At 52.6% G+C, this 21,601-nt stretch overlaps 1 protein-coding gene and 1 pseudogene across 1 annotated transcript; both read right to left on the reverse strand.

Annotated features, from left to right (window-relative positions):
• Positions 1-3,655: 3,655 nt before the first annotated feature.
• On the reverse strand, positions 3,656-17,083 carry LOC129082684 (rRNA N6-adenosine-methyltransferase METTL5-like; annotated as a pseudogene).
• Positions 17,084-17,598: 515 nt separating this feature from the next.
• PNMA8B (PNMA family member 8B) lies at positions 17,599-19,896 on the reverse strand. Its single transcript, XM_054588490.1, has one exon. The coding sequence runs from the start codon at positions 19,597-19,599 to the stop codon at positions 17,758-17,760; it is 1,842 nt and encodes a 613-aa protein (XP_054444465.1). The 5' UTR covers positions 19,600-19,896; the 3' UTR covers positions 17,599-17,757.
• Between the last annotated feature and the right edge of the window lie 1,705 nt (positions 19,897-21,601).

Below are 21,601 nucleotides of genomic sequence, written 5' to 3' on the forward strand. Positions count from 1 at the left end.
TGTGATAAAATTTAGAAGTTTGATATAGTTTGATATACCTTTAGACTTATTCTTGAATTCCACAAATTTCATTCTATGACGGTGATTTTGCCTGTGACCAAATGCTCAGCCATTCCAGTGTTTTGTCAAAATGTGTCCTGACACATAGGAAGCCGTCTTTATTATTGTAAAGGCAAGAGATCCAAGGGCCTTCCCACTGCTGAGCAGCGTTCCTCTTACACCGCCTTTCCCGTGGCCTGGAGCTGGCTCTGTGATGTTTGAGCCACTGGGTCCAGGAAAGTAGCAAGAGGACGTGGTATAATTGCTATCAAGTGGGATGCTCTTGTTAGAAGATTGTGGCAACTTGCACTCAAATCTAGTGCCAGCACAGAGCTGCTATAAATTTGCTGATTGAGAATGGATAAAATGAAAAAAAGTGAAGCTCTGACCAGGTGGCTCAGTTGGTTAGAACATTGTCCTGATACTACAAGGTTGTAGGTTCTATCCCAGGTCAGGGCACGTACAAGAATCAAGCAATGAATGTATAAATAAATGGAACAGCAAATCAGTGTTCCTCTATCTCTCTTTCTCGCTCTCCCTCCCCCCTCCTTTTTTCTCTCTCTCTCTGAAATCAATCAATAAAAAGCTTTTGAAAGAAAAAAAGTGAAAAAAGACACCAAGTGTAAATGAGGAGAAGATTAACTAGAATTCTCATACATGTGCACAGCAGGTGGCAACATAAATTAGTGCAACCACTTTGGAAAACTCCGTGGCTGTATCTGCTAAAGCAAAACATATGCGACCCCTACACCACAGGAAATCCACTCCTGTGCCAATATCGATGTAGATACGTGTACCCAACAGAAGTGTGTTCACCAAAAGGCACGGGCAAGGATATTCACTGCAGTAATATCCATAATTGCCAAGAGCTGGAAGCTACCCAAATGCCAAATGTCAGCAGAATGGATAAACTGTGACATGTTCACACAATAAAATACTAAATAATCGGAATGATCTACAACTACACACAGTATAAATGAATCTTGCAAAACGTTGAGCAAAAGAAACCAGATACCCAAGTGCACACATTGTATGTTTCCATTTATACGAAGGACAAAAGCTGGCCAAATTAATCTACACTGTTAGAAGCGGGGGTAGTAGTTTCCTGTGGAACGTCGATTAACTTGGAATGTGTGACTCCCAAAGCAAGGGAGAGCTGGCAAAGTTCTGCTTCTTGTTTTGGCCGTGCATTACAGGGGTTCAGACTGTGAAAGTTCACGCTCCATGCCTGTGCTATAGGCACTTTTCAGTATGTACTTTAGACTCTAATAGTCTTTGCTGTTTTGCTATAGGATGGGGCGTGAGGTAAACGGGAAGTTAAGCAAGTGTGGCTCCTAGGTTTTTGGGATGAACAACTAAAAGGACGATGATGTCACTTACTTTGATATGGGACAGGTTTGGTGGAGAACAGATTTGGAGAACAGAAGAGGGAGCAAATGAAAAATTAGGGCACGTTGCGTTTGAGATGCTACGTCGAGGGTCCCCGAGACCACCCTCAAGTTCAATGGTTTGCTAGAAGAGTTCATGGGACTCAGAAAAATGATTGTCCTCACAGTTATAATTTGTTACAGCAAAAAGATGCCGTTTAAAATCAACAAAGGAAAAAGGTGCACGAGACAGGGTCCAGGAGAAACCCAGGCACAAACTTCCGGTTGTCCTCTCCCATTGCAGTCACACGGGTAGCACTTAATCGTCCCAGCAACACAGCATGACCACACCCAGGGAGCACGGCTCACCAGGGGAGCTCTGGGCCACAGCCTGCGGCGCTTTGATCGCGGGTGCTCACGTAGGAGTGGAGCACCTGCCTGTGCGGCTGCCCTGGTTACTCAGCCTTCGGCTCCTCCAGAGGTCAAACTGATACCGTGGGGTCCGAGGCCCCCACCGTCCCTCGTATTGCTGTTACAGGATCCTCCGAGGGCTTAGAGGGTACCCAGAGCCAGTCAGAGGCCAGTCCTTTCTTTGGAATGTGCAGGGTTTGGACGACCCAGGCCTGTTGGGTAATATTTTGCTGCATGAATTCCTATCAGTGTATCAATCGGAGTTCAGCCAGAGAAGCAACTGCTTTGTGTTAATTAAGCATTCCAAAGTACTTAGGAGGTAAATATATATTTAAGAGAGCTTTCTAAAATTTTATTTGTTTATATATAAAAGAACATGTAAATACATACTTATAAATAGACAACTATATGTGTATATGCATATATATGCACATGTACACATATATAAGTTCATGTATATACATAGGTGTGGGTGTTCCATGAAAGGAGCTGCCTGATTCCTCTGCCATCAAGGAGCCACCCTGATTATCAGCAGACCTCAAAATAGGAGACTTCCATCTTTGATAGAAGTAGCTGTGGTTTCCATGACAATGAATGGCGCTGTGGTTTCCATGACAACACAACCGCGCAGCCCCAACCCTTCCACCCATCTCTGCATTTTGCGTTTCGGGTTACCTTTCCATCTTCTTTCTCTCTTTTTTACCTTTGGGTTTATATTTTGTCTTCCTGCGTATATATATTTTTGCAATTCTTAAAAATGTTTCCAATTTTTTTCAATTCCTGTGTATTTTATACGAGAATCCACAGAGTTTCTATAAACACTAAGCACTAGGCGAAGGGCTGGGAGTCTCTGGCCTCCCCCACAAACTTCCGCACCCGAGTAAGTCGTCACAACCCTTCGCGGTGGCTCTGCAACGCGTCGGGCAGGTTCCGTTCCGTTCGCTTTGGGCTGCAAGAGCTCCTTCTTGCTCCAGAGTTTTTCAGTTTGCATTTGCTTAAGATCCCCTCTCCCGCTCCTTCATCCCCCAAGTAACCATTTAAAACTACATAGACTACTTTAAATAGCCGTACTTTCTCTCTTTTTAAAAATTACTGTTAAAATACTCCAGGGGAAAAAAAAAAAGAGGATGGGGGATATTTGAAACAAGACTGGCCTGAGGTGATTACTCTTACCGCTGGAGGTCATTACAATAGCCTTTCTACTTTTGTCTGTGTTTTTAAATTTCCATAATGAGACTTTTGTAAAAGGAAAGAAAGAAAATACCTTCTGTCTTTGGTATTTTATTTATTTGTTTATTTATTTGCTAGCTTGATTTACGGAAAGAGTAAAATGCATCCTCACAGGATTTTATTGTTTTAATCTTAATTGTTCTCATACAATATCCCACCCTGTACCTTTTAAAAGGTAAAACTCATGTTGCTAATTGAGAAGAAAGAGGCACCTTGCCCCTCCATATTTTACTGAAATATAATGTTTAACCAAATGAATATTCTCATAATTTTAGAAAACTGTGATTATTAAATACTTTAGATACATGAAAAAAAGGCACAGGCATACCTTGTTTTATTTTGTTTCACTTTATTATGTTTCTCAGATATTGTCTTTTTGTTCCAAATGGAAGGTAAGACCCTCCATCAGCAAAAAGATTATGAAGGCTGAGATGAAACTTAGCATCTTTTAGCAATAAAGTATTTTGAATCAATGTATAAACACTGGTGTTTTAGACATAAAGCCATTGCACATTTACTAGACTACAGTATAAACATAACTTTTTTTTAGTAAAAACTTTTTCACTCATTCTAATTAAGTTTTCAGCTGCTTTTGTCTTTGGAGGCTTTCAAAAGGAAAACCGAATTAGGGCCATTTCAATGTCCACTCATGTCTTTTATGAAATTTGTGTGATGCCGGCAGGTCCTATTTCAGCTCTGCGATGATGTCTCTCTTGATTTTCCATTCTGCCGCTTTCTTTTGAATATGTTCTGTAGCTGAGGATGTGTGTAAAGAATATACTGCTGTTCTTGCCATTTGCACAGCGGTCTTCTGAAATGCCATATCTGCCCCTTTATTATTTTTGGTCCCAAAGGGAGGGTCCAATCACTGCATCGAGGGACCTGGGCATTCTATCAGATAACGAGCACACATCACACGGAACCGTGTCAACGTTTGTTAACTCCAAACCCTTCCACATTCCTATCAAATATTTCCAATGCACCTTTATCCGTGTCAAACCTAACACCCAACCTGCAACGCGAAGCCTGGCGGGATGCCATTCTAGAAGCAGCTTGGGCTTTTCGAGTCCATCCACTTGTTGCAGGTGACTTTTTAATTCTGTTAAGCCTTGATAACTTCATTTTTTTAAAGCAGTGTGGTCTCTCCAGGTGTAAAGGCCCTGGATCTGCAGAGAAACCTGTTTAACCTGAATTTTCCTTACCCCCAACCCCCCTCCCCCATCCATTTCTCAGCACTGCTGCCTAAGGGCCTGGACAGGGGAGAAGGAAACGTAGGCCCAGGCCATTTCTGCTCTTCTACTTGCGCCAGCAGCAGATGGAATCTTCTGCCAGCCTCTGACCCCCTGCCCCCAGGGTATCCCACGCCTGTCTCTGGATATTCAGAGATCAGCCACGGCTCCAACTTGGATATCATGCACGGCGTCTGGACATTTCAAGATGCAATATAAACATAACTTGTATACGCACTAGAAAACAAAAAAAAATTGTGTGACTCACTTTATTGTGATATTTGCTTTATTATATTAGTCTGGAACTGAACCCTCAGTATCGCCAAAGTTTGTACAAAGAACAACAGATTAAGCATCTATGTGTCAGTTCACCTCCCACCCCACGCTCAGCTTAAGAAGTGAAGTATTTCTATGTTGATTTAGGTCTTTTGCAACCATTATCTCCCATGATTCTCACCTTTGCATGTTTACATTTGCTGTTCCTTGTGCCCTTCATGTGGTCCCTTCCTTATCGCTCAGGCTTTAGTCCAAATGTCACCTCCTCTAAGAAGCCTTGCCAGACTCCATCAATCCACTTATGTATTCATTCATTGGTTTATTCTTGTATGTGAACCCATAAACTTTGGGGTGTCAGGAGGAAGCTCTAAACAACTGAGACAGCTGGCCTATCTCAGTAGTTTCTCCCTTCACAGAGATCACTGTCACATCACATTGGTTTATTAATGTATCAGTAAGCATTTGCCGTGTAACAAACAGCCCCCCCAAAGTGGTTTAAAGATAGTACTCGCACTACCTGAAGTTGCATTCTCTGTGATGATGTAAGCTCCTCAAAGGGTAGGCTCCTTCTCCGTCTTGTTCACCATCATATCCCCGCAATCTAGACAGTGCTTGCTGCACAGAGACATGGAATAATTATTTGTTGGATGGATAAGTGAATGTATCTCTTGACTGCCCTGGGCTGGGAATGGAGAGGGCCACTGGGCACTGGGACAACCACTGTAACTCCAACTAAAGTCAGAGAGTGAGACATTCTCTTGAAGAAGAAGGAGAAGAAGAAGGAAAAGAAGAAGAAAGAAGGAGAAGGAGGAGGAGGAAAAGAAGAAGAAGAAGGTTGTTCTTGTTGGCAGTGCTGGGAAGGAAGCCAGAAGAAAGGAGCCCTTATTCATCAGTGTTGACAGGTATATAGTAAACTCCACATGAGAAGCTCCCGCCCTCCCCCTGCCTCAGAGGAAGGCTTCCCCCACGACAGCCAATGAGGCCAGTCACTCCAGGCGGCCACAGATCCTGTGGGTGGCCATTCTAGGGAAACTTTCCAACCTGCACTCATTGCCTCCTCTCTCTAAGCTCAGGTGCCCCTAGTCACATCAAGGTTGGAGTATTCACGGCTCAAGTCCCCTTCTTTACACCTCTCATCCTCACCCCCCACACACATTTTCAAAAAACTCCATGGCATGTACCAGGCCTTACCACAAAAATTTACTTTTTAGCTTAGCAAACTTGCCCAGTGGATTCTGGAATTCTCTCTCCCTGATGATCCAGCTAAAAGAATCGCCAGATGGTAAGAGCCAATAACAGCCATCTTCCGGGATAAGCTGTGTTGGCCTGGCCGCAGTGCATGCTGGGACCCAGGGAAGGGAGGGCCAGAGTTAGAGGGGCGAACTCAGGGAGGGGACTGACGACTTGAATGTGCCTAAGGGCCCTTGTAATAATTATTATTGTCACCACTGTCATCATTACTCTATTACTAACACACTAATAAATATCATATAAAAGTACTGTTATTATTAAGCACCCTCTTAGCACTATGGATACAGCAGTGAACAAAACAGACAAAGTCCATGGTCTCTAGCAGAGGAGATAAACAATGAATACATAAATGGAGCATAACTGTGGAAAGAGGGGTGAACTGTGGAATGAAGAAAAACGGGGGGAGCCCTGACCCGGCAGCTCAGTTGGTTCGAGTGTCGTCCAGTACACGAAGGTTAAGGCTTTGATCCCTCAGGCAGGGCCCATACAGGAATCCACCAGTGGATGCATAGGTGAGTGGGATAACAAATCTTTCTCTCTCTCTCTCTCTCCCTCCCTCCCCCCATGCCCTAAAATTAATAAATAAAAAGGAAAAATAAGGGGAAAGTGTGTTTCTGTTAGAGTGGTCAGAGAAGCGCTCTCTGGGGTGACATGTAAAGGGAAACCTGAAAGAAGTGAGGGACTGGCCGTGCAGGTATGTGGAATAAAAACTTTCCCAGAAGGCCCTGGCTGATGTGGCTCAGGGGATTGCGTGCCGGCCTGCAAACCCAAAGGTCATTGGTTCAATACCAAGTCAGGGCACATGCCTGGGTTGCGGGCCAGGTTCCCAGCTGGGGGCATGTGAGAGGCAACCGATCTATGTTTCTCTTACATATTGATGTTTCTCTCTCTACCCCTTTCTTCCTTTCTCTCTAAAAATAAATAAATAAAATCTTTAAAAGAAAAAAAAAGGCTTTCCAGAAGGAGACATAGCCTGTGCAAAGGCCCGGGGTCTGCCGATCGTGAGATGTTTGAAGAGCAGCAGCAAGGAACCAGTGTGGCTGGTGCCGGGCGAGGGACACGTGGCCAGAGAGGAAACGGGCTGGATTCTGTAGGGCCCTGGGGCACTTGGTTTATCCTCAGAGGACTGAGTGGGGCACTGTGGGGTTCTGAGCAGAGATGTGGTCTGATCTGTATTTAACCCTCACAACAGGCACGTGCACTAGAGATGATCAACCCATTATATAGATGAGGACACTGAGGCTCAGAAACCATAGATCCTTTTTGTAGGGGAGCCAGGATTCGAACCTGCACCTGTCTGGCTTCCTGTGTGCCTGACTGGGGACTTCAACTCCAAGCACAGAGGGTAAGGCCGGCCTGGCAACCCTGGCTCTGGAACAACTGAGCAGAATATGCTGGGGAGGACGGAGGTTCTCACAGCTCTCTGAGCAGGACAGAGCAGGGCAGGGTGGAGACTGACAGCTGCTCACATCAGAGACCCTCCCCTATTCCATTACCTGCCAGCTGGAGGGCCAACCTCCTGGCCGGTCCTGAAATATGTGATTACCTGACAGTACACTGGTGAGGACCTGGAATTTACCTGTATTATTTAGCTGGGACTCCTCCACTCACCGTAAGTTCTTCTGGACTCTCTCAAGCCCCTGGGCATCTCTCTGCAACGCCTTGGTCACTCTTGATCTGGATCATACCTTCTTGTCCTTCAGGTCTCAGCTTATTCACCTCCTCCTCCAGGAAGCCCCTTCTGACTGCCCAAGCTGGGTCCGGTGCTACCTCTAGGCTTCGTGGTCCCACCTCAGCCCCTGTGGGTCCTCACTGTCTGGAGACGGGTTTGTCTTCCCCACTGGACTGTGAGCCCTGGGAGGGCAGGGCTGGGGCTGTCATTGGTCATCCCTGTGTCCCTAGCACAAGCCAGACACAGAGGAAGAGCTGGGGGAATATTTTTAGCAGATGGATTTGCCATAAGTTCTCCAAAGACACTAATGCAGGAGGGAAGTGGGTGTAAGGACATGTTTAAGACAACTTGGGTCAGGCTCGGGTTCATACCCGGACTCCATGACCTCGGAGCTGTGAAGCTTTCAGCGCAGCTCTCCATCTCTCTGAGCCTCAGTTTCCCTGTCTGAAAATCGGGGGTGCTGGGAGGGTTCTGGGGATGACACATATAAGCCCTGGGGCCTGGCATGGCGAACACACTCAGCCCAGCAGGTTCTATTGCTGTTGTCCTCCAGGCTGGAGAAATGAATGATTTTCCTGACAAGTGCTTATGTTTCTCTTTTCCTGATTTGGGGGGTGGGGAGGAGGAAAATGTTTGAATAAGCATTTTCACCTGACTCTAGAAAGCCAAAACTAGCAATATACATCTCCTGTGAAGAGTTGAGAAAATACTAAAAAGAGGAAAATAAAAATCTCCCACAAATTCATATTGCATGGAGAAACTTGTTACCATTTTTTAAAAGATTTTATTTATTTATTTTTTGAGAGAGAGGAAGGGAGGGAGAAAGAGAGGGAGAGAAACATTAATGTGCTAGAGAAACATCAATCGGTTGCCTCCCCAGCCCATCACCCAGGCATGTGCTCTGACTGGGAATCGAACCGATGACCTTCAGCTTTGGGGGACGATACTCAACCAACCGAGCCACACCGGCCAGGGCTTGTTATCATTTTTTAAAGGTAAAATCAGGATTCTCCAACAACTATAAAATGGACAGGTGTCAAACATTTTATTTAACTCATCAAATAACTCAGTCAGATAGGACAACCAGTTCAGAGGAAGAATCCACAGAGCAGACAGACATGAACACTAGTAGGAAGACTAAAATAAAATCTTCCTTATGTATAGACAATTGGCTTTTTGCCCAGTGGGACAGGGAAATCAACTGTCTACCAGACAAAATCACTTACCCGTCTGTGGACAAAGATCACTTGCATTGTTTTGTTGTCTGCAATGTACAGAGGTGGAAAGAGCTCAGAGACTCCGAGAACCCAAAGAATTGGAAAATCTGGAAAGTGGTGTGAGATGACCCCTAAGTTTCCAGCAAAGACACCAGTCATCTTTTTGGCACGTGTCAAGGCCTTTCACAATTTTCCCTACAGAAACAAAAGGTATGAAATATCTGATTTCAGCCCTGGCTGGGGAGACTCACTTGGTTGAGCATCGTCTTTCAGACCGAAGGGTCTCGGGTTCAATTTCCAGTCAGGGCACATGCGGGAGGCAACGGATTGATGTTCCTCTCTCCCATCGATATTTCTCTCTCCTTTCTCCCTCACATACTCTCTTTAGAACCCATAAAAGAAAAAAAATGTTTTAAATAAAAAAAGAAGAGAAATAGCTGAATTCATCTCAGTGATGTGTTTTATGAAGACATGTTTTTATGTCGTGTGTGTGTCCTGGGTCCCAGTAAAGTGCTTGTTTGTTTGTTTGTTTGTTTACCTGGATCGTGGTTCACAAATGTGTGACAGCTACTGTTACAGGTTAATCAGCCCTGAAACAGCTGTATATGTAGGGGTTGTTTTTTTTTAACTTTAAAAAGAAAATCCTCACCTGAAGATATACTTATTGATTTTTTTTAGAAAGAAAAGAAGGAAAAGAGAGAGAAACATCAATGTGAGAAACATCAATTGGTTACCTCCCATGTGCCCCCCAACTGGGGACTGAACCAGAAACTTAGGTATGTATCCTGACCGGGGATTGAACCCGCAACCTTTATGGTGCATGGGATGACGCTCCAACCAACTGGCCCACTGAGCCACCTGGCCAGGGCTGGATGTGTGGGTTTTGCCCTGATCTTTCGCTATTTCAAATGAAGAGTGGAAAAGACTTAGTGTGTGGTGCCCTTTGTATTCATTCCTCTGTAGCTTGGATTCAGATGTGACTTCTCACCTTGTTTGCAGGGATGATGGTTTTGGAGACATAGTGTCTGGGGTGTCCATTTTCATTGCACAGAACAGGAATCTGAAATACGGCCTCAGGCTTTAGCGCCCGGCAATTCTGTTCCCACCCTTTCTCTTTCTGAGCTCTTTCTCTTTATCTCTGGAAGTAACTGACAAAACCGGACTAGGGGCTGGGGGGATAAATGTGTCTCATCTGAGCTGGGGCTCAGGTTACAGCCTCCAGCTGCTGGCCCTGAATTTCCTACAGACAAAAAGCCAGCAGCTGTCTCTGGCTCTGCAGCCAGGGCACAGGGCTCCCAGCGAGGGGACGTGGCCAGGAAACTGAGAGGCCCCACGCTGCTTCTCTTGGTTTAATTTATTTTTCCTAAAAACCAGGTACACAACAAAATAATCCATATGGTAAGATTGCATGAATATATTCAAAAATAGTCCTATCTACAGTATTGAGAAATGCATATGTTTGTTTCCAAACTATCACACGTTTGGTAATAAAGAGATGTACCTATAGAAAAGCAAGGAAGCGTTTATCACATAACAGCATTATTTACACTGGGGGAGGGAGAAGTTCGTGATGAGGGGCATCTGGGCAGACTATTTCTTGATGGGTCCTAGTGTCATGGATTTTGCTGTATAATTATTTGTTAAACTGTTTATTTCTGTTTGGGACACATTTCTGTATGCATGTTGTATATTTTAGGATCTTTAAAAAAAATTTTTAAAGCAGTCACACATTCAGGGAAGAACAGTGCAATAAATGTAATGCCTATTTTCTAGAATGTTCCACAGATGAAAATCTGAACCCTGAGGTGAAGGGGACATTTTAAAAAGACTCATGAACTAAATGCATGTTATAGAAGTTGATCATATTTCGCCCTGGTGTCTGGAAAATGTCACGTGGTCAGGATAGTCTTGGCTGGTGACTAATCCTGCTTGTTGCCTGAAGCCCTTTTACCCAAAGAAAAAAAGAAAAAGAATGACCTATTTTACTTAATTTTTTTAAAGATGTGTATTATAGTCCTTCAATTCTAAATGTGTATTCATGTTTGACCAAAGTTACAAATACCTACAGGAAGACAGAAACATGGCAGCAAGACGACTGGGAAACCAAACTCAATAAACCAAAGGATGAGGGGCCTGTCCACGGTTTGTTACGGAGGGAGATGGTGCTGTCTTGTGGGCCTGGAAGACGTCATGTGGGAAGGACAAAAATCACGTATATTTCAGCCTCAATGTAAGGAAATGAAGTGTGTAGGACACTAGGACAGGGGGTCATCTAATACAGAAATATACACATGACCCTGAAATAGAGAGATTTCATTCCAACTGAAATAAGGTTTCTGCACAAATAAGGCTCCTGAGCCACCCCTCATATCCCAGCGAGCTTCTAGCTTAGAGGTTGAAGGGAAAAAGGAATCATCTGTATGTCTGTCTGTTTTTCCTGGCTAGAGCTAGCATTTCCATTAAACGCTCCCTGTCCTTTCCCTTCTACTTCGTCCACTTGTCTCCCCCCCCCATGCTGTTTATATAGACATTCTTTATCAAACTATAAAAGCCATATATGATTACAATAGAAAAACCTCAGTAACTATGGGAAAAATCACCCATCATTTTGCCACGTATATACAATTAACAGTTTACTATGGAATATTTTGCTTCATAGAGTTAGAATGTTGCTTTTAATTCAGACTATGAAAACATTTAAAGTAAGTCATATCGGCCCTCCCAGGGCAATCAGCTGTTACTACTACTGCCTCTACTACTGCAGGCCCAGGGCCGTCATCTATAATGAAGCTTTCAGTGGGATTCAGGACTCCCGGGTTCTACTTCTGCTCTGTCACCAACTTGCTCTGTGGTCCTAGGAAGTCCCTTCCCCACCCTGGCCTCAGCTTCTCGCCTATGAAATGGGAGGATCAGGTCAACATGGTTTACAATTCTGGCCGCACGTCGGAGGCAGCCGGAGAGCCTTCACAGGGATGGTTGCCCAGGCCTCACCTCCGACTGCCAGCTCCAAACCCTCAGAGGGTGCGGCCAGTGCATCCCAATTTTTTAAACGCTCCCCAGGGGACTGGAATGGTAGCCAAGGCTGAGTGCCGGCATCCTTTTCTGGGTTCTGTGTCAGTAGCCTCTAGGGAGGGGGACCCAGTGGGTGCTGCTGCTGGGAGAACACACTTGGAGAATCACTGTCTTCAAGGTTAGTTAACTCTCTCTCTGCTGTGACACCCAGTGAGTTTATGAGTCTCTGGTTAGTACAAGCAGGACCGGACTCTTGGGTGAGCACACGGTTTTAACGGATCGTGTTAAACCGTTTAAACCACAAAACACAGGTCGTTTTGTGGTTGGGTGGTCCACCCCTCACCCAGAATCCACTGAGATGACGAGACTGATGACTCTACACACACCAAGAAGGAATCAAAAGGTTTACTCTTTCCCCATCTGGTGTGGCTCAGTGGATTGAGGGCTGGCCTGCAAAACAAAGAGTTGCGGGTTCAGTTCCCAGTCAGGGCACAGGGAACTGAACCCGCTTGCCAGGTCCCCAGTAGGGGGCACTCGAGAGGCAACCACACATTGATGTTTCTCTCCCTCTTTTTCTCCCTCCCTTCCCCTCGCTCTGAAAATAAATAAAATCTTTTTCTTTTTTTTTAAGTTTGCTCTCATGCTGGGATTTTGCTGGGGAGACTATGGCAGGTGCAAGCCTGCCCCCGTAGCTTCAACAAAATCAGAGGGAGGGCGTTGGCCCTTTATAGTGGTGGGGGACGGGGGGTGGGGGTTTGCAAGGCTTGACCTTCACACCCACTCAGGCGTGGGAGCAAGCCAACTTTTCTATGGCCTTTCCCAGATGTGGGGTGGGTGACCTAAGGCTGCCCTTGGTCACACCTTAAAGAGACGCAGCTTCTTAATTACAGAGGTTTCACTTTTTGGAAAACTATTTACGCATCATTACAAAATGTACGTGGCACAAGGAATGGGCCGCTACACTTAGGCAGACACGCCCAGTGTTGGGTACTCTTCTAAGTCCTTTGTGCTTAATACCTCACTGAAACCTCAGGGTGGCCTTGCCAGGGGGGGTGCTACTTCCAGCATCACCCCGTTTTCAGATGTGGAAGCTGGGGCGCACAAAAGCGATGTGCCCCATGGAAGGTCACACAGCCAACTCAGGGAGGAGGCTAGGACTCAAACCCAGGTCTTGTCTCCAGAGATTGGACTATTGGCCACTGACCTGCTCTCTGTCTCTGCGGGACAACAGTACAAACTAGATCTTTTGTTCATCTACACATATATTTCCTTCTTCTTCTTCTTTTTTTTTTTTGATAACTCACATGGTAATGCACAAATGATAGCGTGTCTCCAGATCATTCAGGTATCTTGTTAAGTGCAGATTCTGAGGCAATAGGTCTGCAGTGGCACCTAAAAAATTCCCAGATGTTGATGCAGCTGGTCTCACTTTGAAAGACCCCTGCGCCACTTTCCACAGACTGGCGTTTGAAGGACAGGCGGAGCTTTGGAGCTTCAAGGCGATAGGCCAGTGTCCCACCGCGTTAGAGCTAGAATGGGCCGCCTCCGCACGACTTTGACCTTCGTCCCGAAGCGCCTCCGGGCGCACCGTGGCTCACCCCGAGAGCGGTCTTGGAGCGCCTCCTGGTGGGAAAATGGGGCACGGCAACTGGCTTCAGTGGATACACCTCCGCAAGCCCAGAAGTAGGGGGCGGAGCGTCCTGGGGCGGAGCCTGCACTGAGAAAGCCCTAGCCCTGCGGGCACTGTATTTTGGGGAACCCGGGATGGCGGAGAAGGGGTGTCGTTTTCTGTTTCCGGGCCTGACTTCTTCCTCCGGGCTTTTCTAGGACCTGATCACATCCCCGCGGTCCCGGGGCGCCCCCGTCCCCCTCTGAGATGGCAGAGGGCCCGGACAAGTTCGTCTTCGAGGCTCCTGCCGGGACGGGGGAGGGCACACCTCGCTTCTCTGCACGTGCCGGCTCCCGTTCGGACTCCAGTGACTCCGCGCGCTCGTTTCAACCCTGGCTCGCATCGAAACACTAGTTACGAGGAGTCTAATTAGACAGCCACCCCTTGAAGGCTGGTGACCTGTTTTGCAGATACTGTCTCCCCTAAACCCAGCACGGGAGCCTGGTACTCGAGGGGTCAGCGGTGACACGTGACTAATCCCCGAGCATCACGTCCTTAGCTCGGGGCTTCTGCACCGGCCGTTCCTGGCCCTGGGTGCGCTTCCCTCCGGTGTCCGCTGTCCAGCCCCTCACCTCCTTCGATGTTTCGCTCAAATGTCACCTTCTCAGTGAGGGCTCCCCCGCAAAGCCCTAAACAGTTGATGACTGCAAGCCCTCCGGCCCCACGCCCTCAGGCCCCCGCCCGCGGGCTTGTTCTCCCCGCGGTCACCGCGGGCTAAGGCAGGACCGTGCGCTTCTCTCCGAGCCTCGGTGCCTGCTCTCCGCCCCTCCCCCCGCCCACGTCCCTCCGCGACGGGCTGCCTGTGCCCGTCCTGCTTCCCGCTGCAGCCCAGCGCCCAGCGCCGCGCCTGGACGCATGTCCTGTAGGGCTCGAACGGGTCCCTCGGCCTCCCCTCGGGACACTGCCTTCTTCTCCCACCGGACGCGACCGCGCTCCACTCCGTCCTCCTGCGCGGCCTCGGCACGTCGGGGCCCCGCGGGGACACACCCGCCGCTGAAGGGCCCTGGGGCTGCTCGCGCCGCGCTTGCCGGCGGGACCTCCGGGCCTTTACGCGGCTGCTCCTGGGCCCCGAGGCGCCGCTCCGCGCGCCCCAGGCTCCCTCCCGCCGGGCCGGAGCGTCCCCGCACCTTCGTCGCCGGGCGCAGCTGGGTCGCGTTCGCCGAGCCCGCGCGGTCCCTGCGGCCCATCAGTCACTCGACAACTGCAAACAGCAGCCACCGGGTGAGGGCGCCGCGCGGGCGCCGCGCTGGTGCCGGGGACGCGGCGGGCACGGGACAGGCCACACTCCGGGCCCGGCCGGGAGCGGCCCCGCCCGACTCCGCCGCCGCAAACCCCTCGCTCACCCACCGCAACGCCGCAGCGCCGGGTGCCCGTCGGCCTCAGCCACGTCCCGACTCCTCCGGCCGCTGCGCCGCAGGCCCAGGGCCCGGGCGGCGGCGGGCAGCGGGAGGCGGGGGCCGCTGTCCGAAGGCTGCTGGGCGGCGGCGGCGGCCGTGGCGGCGACGTGAGCCGGGGGCTCCCGGTCCCTCCTCAGGCCAGTCGGCTCTGTTTGTGGAGCGTCCGCGGCCCAGCGACCGGGCTCCGGGCAGCAGTGCCCCTCTGTGAGCCCCCCACCTCGACAAACACGGCCAGTGCGCTGTTTAAAAATAACCAAAGGCACCAGGGGGCAATCAGAGTTCTGAAAAATGGGGTGGGGGTGGGCGGGAAGGGCGACGTTTTTAACCGGGCGGTCAGGGAAGCCTCCTGGGAGGTGACGTTTGAAGACAGGCCCACGTGAAGTGAAGGACAGACCCCTGCCAATGTCCTGGGAAGGGCGCTCCTGTGGCCTCTGGGTATATAGGGAGCCTTAAAGGGTTTGGGAAGGGGAGTGACTCCATTAGATATCGGCTAAGTCTTAATAGGACCCCCCCCCCCCGCCCCCGCTCCCGCCAGCCCTGTAACTACATCCGGGAATGGGACAGGGACCCAGGGCGGAGGGGAGGCCTCTGGTCTGCGGTCCAGGGCAGAGCCATGGAGGTCAAGCAGGGAGCGGGGACCTGGCCATAGAAGCTTACAGGACACAGGGCCGGGAGCAGGGTCCAGCTAAGCTCCAGCGTAGCGCCAATGCGGCTGAACTCAGAGCTGCGCTGAGTGGGGTCGGGTAGGGAGCGGGACTGGGTGCAGCTGGGAGCAGGCCGGGGTCGGGACCGGCACAGCAGGGCGGAGACTGGCCTGAGGGCTCGCGAATGGGGCGGAGACGCAGCCCAGGTTGTGGGGAGGGAGGAGGGATAAAGGCCGGGATGTGGGGTGGGGGCTGGCGCCAGGAAAGGGAGTCTGGTGGCAGAGACTTAAAGATGGTGGAAGACTGGGGCCTGGCAAGAGAGAGGGCAGGGGACAGCGGAGGTTGGCACTGAGGCCAGGAGCAGGGCCGGTAGAAGCTAAGGAGTGGCAGAACTTCAGTGGGTAGGTTAGGGCAGGGGGCTGGGTGGAGGCACAGCCACTGAAGCAGAAAGTCTGTGACAGCGCAGTCCCAGGGTGCTCTGCCGGAACGCCACCCGGGACGGCTGGGGCATCCGGGGCCCAACTTCTGGCACGCCCCTCCCCCACTGTCCAGCGCACAGAGAGACCAGGCCAGACACTTAATTCACTTTACTGAGGGATCCCGGGCGACAGTGCACAAGGAGAGGAGGGGCCTAAACGCTACAGGGAGAAGTTAGTTACACGCGGGGCCTCCCCAGCCCCGGCACCTCCCCTCCGGAAGCTGCTCAGCCCAGGCCCAGGCCCTGAGGCCCCTCACAGCCCAGGGAGCAGGGGCTTCCTCCCTGGCCACGCGCCCACCCTGACCTGATCGAAATAACCGTGTCTCCGTCCCAGGGAGGCCCCCGCTGTCCCCAAGGCTGCTGCCCCCAAGCAGCTCTGCAGTCTGCTTCTGCACCTGGGTGTCCCCAGTGGGGCTGGGACAGCCCGGGGGGCTGTGGGGACAGGCCCAGGCACCCGTGCCTTCCTCAGGACCTGCAGGGAGGGCCCCCTGACATGATGGGCTCGTCACGTGCTGGGGATGGGAACCGGGACACAGATACACGCAGCCCCGGGACCGGAGCACTTGGAGGGGCGTCCAGTGGAGATCGCTCCCGAGGGGAAACATAGGTGGGCAGAGGGGGCCCAAGCAGAGGTCACCACATGACATGACACGACACGAGAGCGTCAGCACTTGGGGCAGCAGGTGCTGGCTGTGCCAGCGCCAGGCCGGGTTACTGGCGGGGGAGGGGTGGCTGGAAGGCTGACTGCAGCGCCCTCTTGGGGCCATTTCCTCCCCTCTAAACACAGCACCCCGGTCAGCTCCTTCGCCGGTGGGACCAGCCCCCACCCCTCAGGTGCCCCCGCAGGGTCTCCTCTGGCGTTTAATTCACTCCGACGGTGAACTGGGAGAGCCTGTCATCCTGAGGGCTGCAAAGCCAGCACTGAGGGACTGCCCAGCCCCAGGGAGGGCGCAGGCAGGCGTGGGAGGACAGAGGAGAGCCGCATGCTTGGGTGAGGGGCGCTGCCGGGCACTGCAGGGCGAAGCCAAGGACCTGGATGTGGATTGCTCCAACTGAAAATGTTGGCAAAAACTTAAGATTCTTGGAAATCACTGTGCAGTCTGAGTGACAGATTCAGCCTATGGACTCCAGCAGGTGGCCCTGGCCTTGAGGAGCTAATTCATCTGTATCAGCCGCACCAGAGGTGGCCATGGCTGGTGCGACTTCCCTGTCCCCCCGCCCCTCGCCAGCTCCTGAAAACCGGCCCCCACCCCTCCCCCACCTCTTCTCTCTCTCCCCGTCCCCCCTTCCAGAGGAGCCACCCCTCTGCCTCAGGCCTCTCTTTCTGGAGTCATTTCCTCCTCCAGGCTGGGAGCTCAGCTTCACCCTGACACGCCCCGCTGGGCTAGTAGCCGAGCCTCCATCACAGACCCCAGGCACCATCAGACTGCTGGGGGCCTACAGACGCTGGCCCGGAGCGTGGGTCTGGAATCTTCGGGCCCCACGAAGAGCTGGAAAGAACTCACTCGCACCGCTGGCCTCCCCAGGTGCTTGCATCCACGGACACACTTACCCCCACCCCCAGGTAGCACGGGGGCCACCCAAAGCCACGCCCGCTCGGTACCCCTTGAGATACGGTCCCGTCACTTGGGGCTGCTGCCTCTGGGGGTGCCCGTTTCTCTCTCCTTCTTCCGTCAGGATCGCTCGCGCCACCTGCAAAGGAGGGACTGGAAGGTAAGGATGAGACCCGCAGCGCGCGCCTGGCGCGCGTCAGAGCACACAGCACACTGTGAAGCGGCAGACCGGCCTCTGCTGCAGGGAGAGCGGAGGGAGCGCGGAGGCGGAGGCCACATCGCCGGCCGCAGCCTCGCTGTCTCTGGGAGCCACTAGTGGCACTTGGGGGGCAGCCTCCCTCCCCTACGAGCCTTCTTCCCGCGGGCCGACTTGGAGCCGGTGGGCGCTTGCCCCCGGGCCTCGCCGGCCTTGGCGCGGGCCCCGGCGCCCGCACGCCCCTTCTTCTTCTTGTCGCCCGCCGCCTCCTCCTTAGCTTTCTTCTCGGGAGTGATGCCCCGCCCGCCCCGGCCTCGGCCTCCCCGTCGGGTTTTGCGGGACCCGGCGGAGGCGCCGGCCTGACCCAGGACCTTGGAAGCCGTGCGGGCTCGCTTGGCCCGGGGCTTCCTGGACGCCCGGTCCTCAGGCTCCGATTCCTCGCTGTCCGTGTCCTCGGATTCCTCCTCCGAGCCTCCGTCCGAAGCCCCCTCCGACTGCTCCTCCGACTCCCTGTCCCTCCGCGCCGCCAGAAGCGCCAGGACCTCCCCCAGGCCGCCCTTGTGGTACTTGCACTTCCCACCATCCCAGGCTTCTTCCTTTTCTTCCTTCATCACCTCGGCCATGTCCTGGGCAGCCAGGAGCGCCACCAGCTCCAGGAGGCCCACTTCGCCTTCCCCCTCGTCGCCCCAGCCTCCGAGAAGACCTCGAGGGGCCTTCTTCCCCTTGGGGAGGGCCTCCGGCTCGGCCAGGGCAGAAATGCATTCCAGAAGGTTCCCGTCGTCTGTGGCCTTCCTGAGGACCATGGCGTCCACCTGGCGTCCTGCCTCCTCCACCATCACGCGTGTTCCGGAAGTGTCCTTGGACATAACCGACAGGACCTCGGGAAGCGCATCTTTTTGGTCCTTCTTGTCGCTCCAGCCCAGCGACTCAATCACAGAAGCGATCTTCAACATCTCCTCCCGGGCGGAGGGGTCTGAGGGGTCTGTGTACGCTACAATGGCCACAAACTCAGGGCTGTCCCCCTCTTGGTCTTGGTCCCCCCTGTCCTGCCAGTCGCTGGCAGACGCGTCACTGTCTATGGGCTCCTCGTCAGAAGTATCTCGCACAGCAAGTAAGGCCACTAAGTCGGGGACCCCGCTCAGGTCTTCGATGTTCAAGCTGATTGACTCGGCCCCTGGGGTTTCTTTGTCCATCTCCTCCTTCTTCGCTTTGTCCGTCACTGTCACCAGAGCCAGGAACTCGCGGGGGCCGTCCCCGTCCTCTGCGTCGCCCTGGAGGGCCCACTTCTTCACGAGCTCCTTGGCGGCGGTCTGCAGCGTGGTGTACAGCGCTCTCTGGTCCTCGACCCCACTCAGGTCCTCCTCGTCTATCTCCTCGATCACGATGCCCAGGCTGTCGGAGGACGAGTCCTCGGACCCGCGCCGGGAGGAGGGGAACGGCCGCCCTCCTCGGCCTCTCTTCTTGCCCTTTTGGGTCAGCCTGTTGCCTCTGGCTCTACTCCTGCGGCTCCGACGGCCCCTCCTAGCCTTGCTGGCTGCACCAGGCGGGGGGCCCGCCAGCTCCAACCCCTGGGCCTCAGTCTCTGAGGTGGGCGGGGTGGGCGTGTCCTCAGGGGCCCTCTCGTCCAGCAGCAAGCGTTTCATCTGCCTCAGGACTCTTGTGTCCTCCGCGCGGTCCTTACACAGGACCCTCCAGACGCCGTCCTTGCCGGGGATCTCCCTGGGGATGGCGGAATGATCAATGTCCTCCACGAACTCCACCAGGGCGGCCTTGGCCTTCTCGTCCCTCATGGCCCTCGTGTTCCGCAGCCGGAACGTGCCCAGGGGCAGGAAGGCCGGCTGCAGGACGGCTTCGATGGCCGCCTGCTCCAGGCCCTCGGGGATGCCGGTGACCAGCAGGGCCCTGTGCACGTCCACGTCCAGCCCGCTGCACCAGTCCTGCAAAAGGCTCAAGGCCATGGTGCCGCTCGCTGGCGCCGATTGCGCAATGCAAATCCCACCCGGGAGCGGGGCCGCAGGGTTTGGAGTTCAGGTTCAGGTGAATGTGGCCGAGCTGAAGGCTCGGGGCTCGGGGCTCCGGCAGCCACTGGCCGGCTGACGCAGCGGCCTTTCCCCAAGGCCCCCTCCCCAGAGCTGTCGGACAATTCGCAGGGGGCTTACGCGTCAGGCCCGGGGATGCAGCCGGCCCCGCCGCTCAGCCCTTTTGTCCCAGGCCTGAGTGACGCAGCTCCCGGGCAGGTGCAGGGGAGGGTGGCGCTGTGGCACCGGGAGCAGTGCAGAGAGGGCAGCAGCCGGGGGCCGGCTCCCGCCGCGTCTAGGCGCGCACCCTCCTCTCCAACCTCAGCAGTTCCGCTGCGTCGCGGCTGCTCGGTCCTGCGCCTGCGCACACGGGCTCGCCCCTCCGAGAGCTCGGCCCGGTCTCCGTGGCAACACGGCTGTCTGCAGCTGGGTTCTGGGGACCCGCTCTTAAAGGGTCCGACTAAAGGAGGATGTGGGCGTTGGCAGCACCACCTTCAGCGATGAGCCCCCAACAGGACAAATTCACAGCAGTCGGAGGACATGGAGACCCAAACCAAGGGGCTCTGGCCTCGCTCCATGGGACCCAGACTCGCTCCTGGGTTCAGAGTTTACGGGTGTCAGTCAGTGGAAACAGGCTTCAGGAAGGGTACACGGGTCTCCTCTGTGAGGTCAGGCACCGTCGACGCACGTGCAATTAACCCCGGTTTTGTACACGGTGCGTCTAGGTGCAGGGTCATCCGTGAGGTCAGACATGAATTCTGCAAGAAAGCGTTTCCCGTGACGGGGCCCACCGACGGGGCCATGGAAATAAACACACCTTTGCTTCACCGCCCCTGGCTCTCCCCACCCCACCCCACATCAGTCAGGCGCTGTGGTCCAACTGTGGGGTTTCCGTCTCTGCCTCATCTCCCGCTATGACTCTGAGAAAGTTCTCGAGCTTCTCTAAACCTCAGTGTTCCTGTGAAAATGGCCATAGCCGCTAACCCTACCTCGAAGGTTCTTACGCGGATAGAGGGGAGGGTGCGTGAAAGCACTTGGAAGAGAGCTCGGCGCATAGCCGGTGCTCCCTCAAAGGTGGTTATGGAAATTATTGAGAATTTACCATTATATAAGCATTTGTTAGATAGATAGACAGATAACCAAACACTTCCAGCTTTTTTTCCCCCTGAAATGTAGAAAGAGATTATTGCAAGGTTACCATGGCAACTGGGCCACCGGGCAAACCAAACGGCTGCTCGCTCTTCTCCCAACCCCCCTGCAGTTCCTATTTCCCTGCTTTTCTCTTCTCCTTTCACCCTCCTGATCCCCAAATGGACGTTACCTTCTCTCTAGAGCACCGTTGTCCCACAGAAATGGGATGCTAGCCCCCACTGCAAGGCGCAGGCGCAATGTTGCATTTGCTGTGGCCGCCTTCGGTAAACAAACAGAAACGGGGGAAATAAAATTTAAGAATAGATGTCATTTATCCCCAATAGACAAAATATTCTCATTTGTGCTTGTCATAGGTATAAAACAATTAATGAGATAATGAACAAGCTGCTTTTTATAATGAGCCCTTTTGGAACAGCCATATTTGAGGGCTCAGCAGCCACACGTGGCCAATGGGGATTTATCCTAAGGAATTCGTTAGGGGAGTGTCTGTGTGTCGACATGTTCAGCACTATTGTGTTCAGCACTGTGTTGTTTATGACCCTGCCAGACTGGAAAACCCAATAACAACAACAACAACAACAACAACAAAAAGAAGCTGGCATTTTTCTGGTGTGGGTGACCACGGATGAGGCGCTGTGAAAAGACGCATATACCATATAATTCCTCCATCCAGAGCATGCAGTTCGATGGCTTTAGTATGTTCACAGAGTTGTGCAACCATCATCACAATCAATTTTAGCACATTTTCATCGCCCAAGAGAAAACGCGCACCCCTTTAGCCATCAGTCAC

The sequence above is a fragment of the Pteronotus mesoamericanus genome, unplaced genomic scaffold, assembly GCF_021234165.1.
Source record: "Pteronotus mesoamericanus isolate MK-2021 breed Mesoamerican mustached bat unplaced genomic scaffold, CSHL_Meso_final scaffold_137, whole genome shotgun sequence".
NCBI classification, from domain to species: domain Eukaryota; kingdom Metazoa; phylum Chordata; class Mammalia; order Chiroptera; family Mormoopidae; genus Pteronotus; species Pteronotus mesoamericanus.

Bases quoted from the DNA above. Each gene is read 5' to 3' on its own strand.
- PNMA8B (XM_054588490.1), bottom strand. From the start codon at position 19,599: ATGGCCTTGAGCCTTTTGCAGGACTGGTGCAGCGGGCTGGACGTGGAC.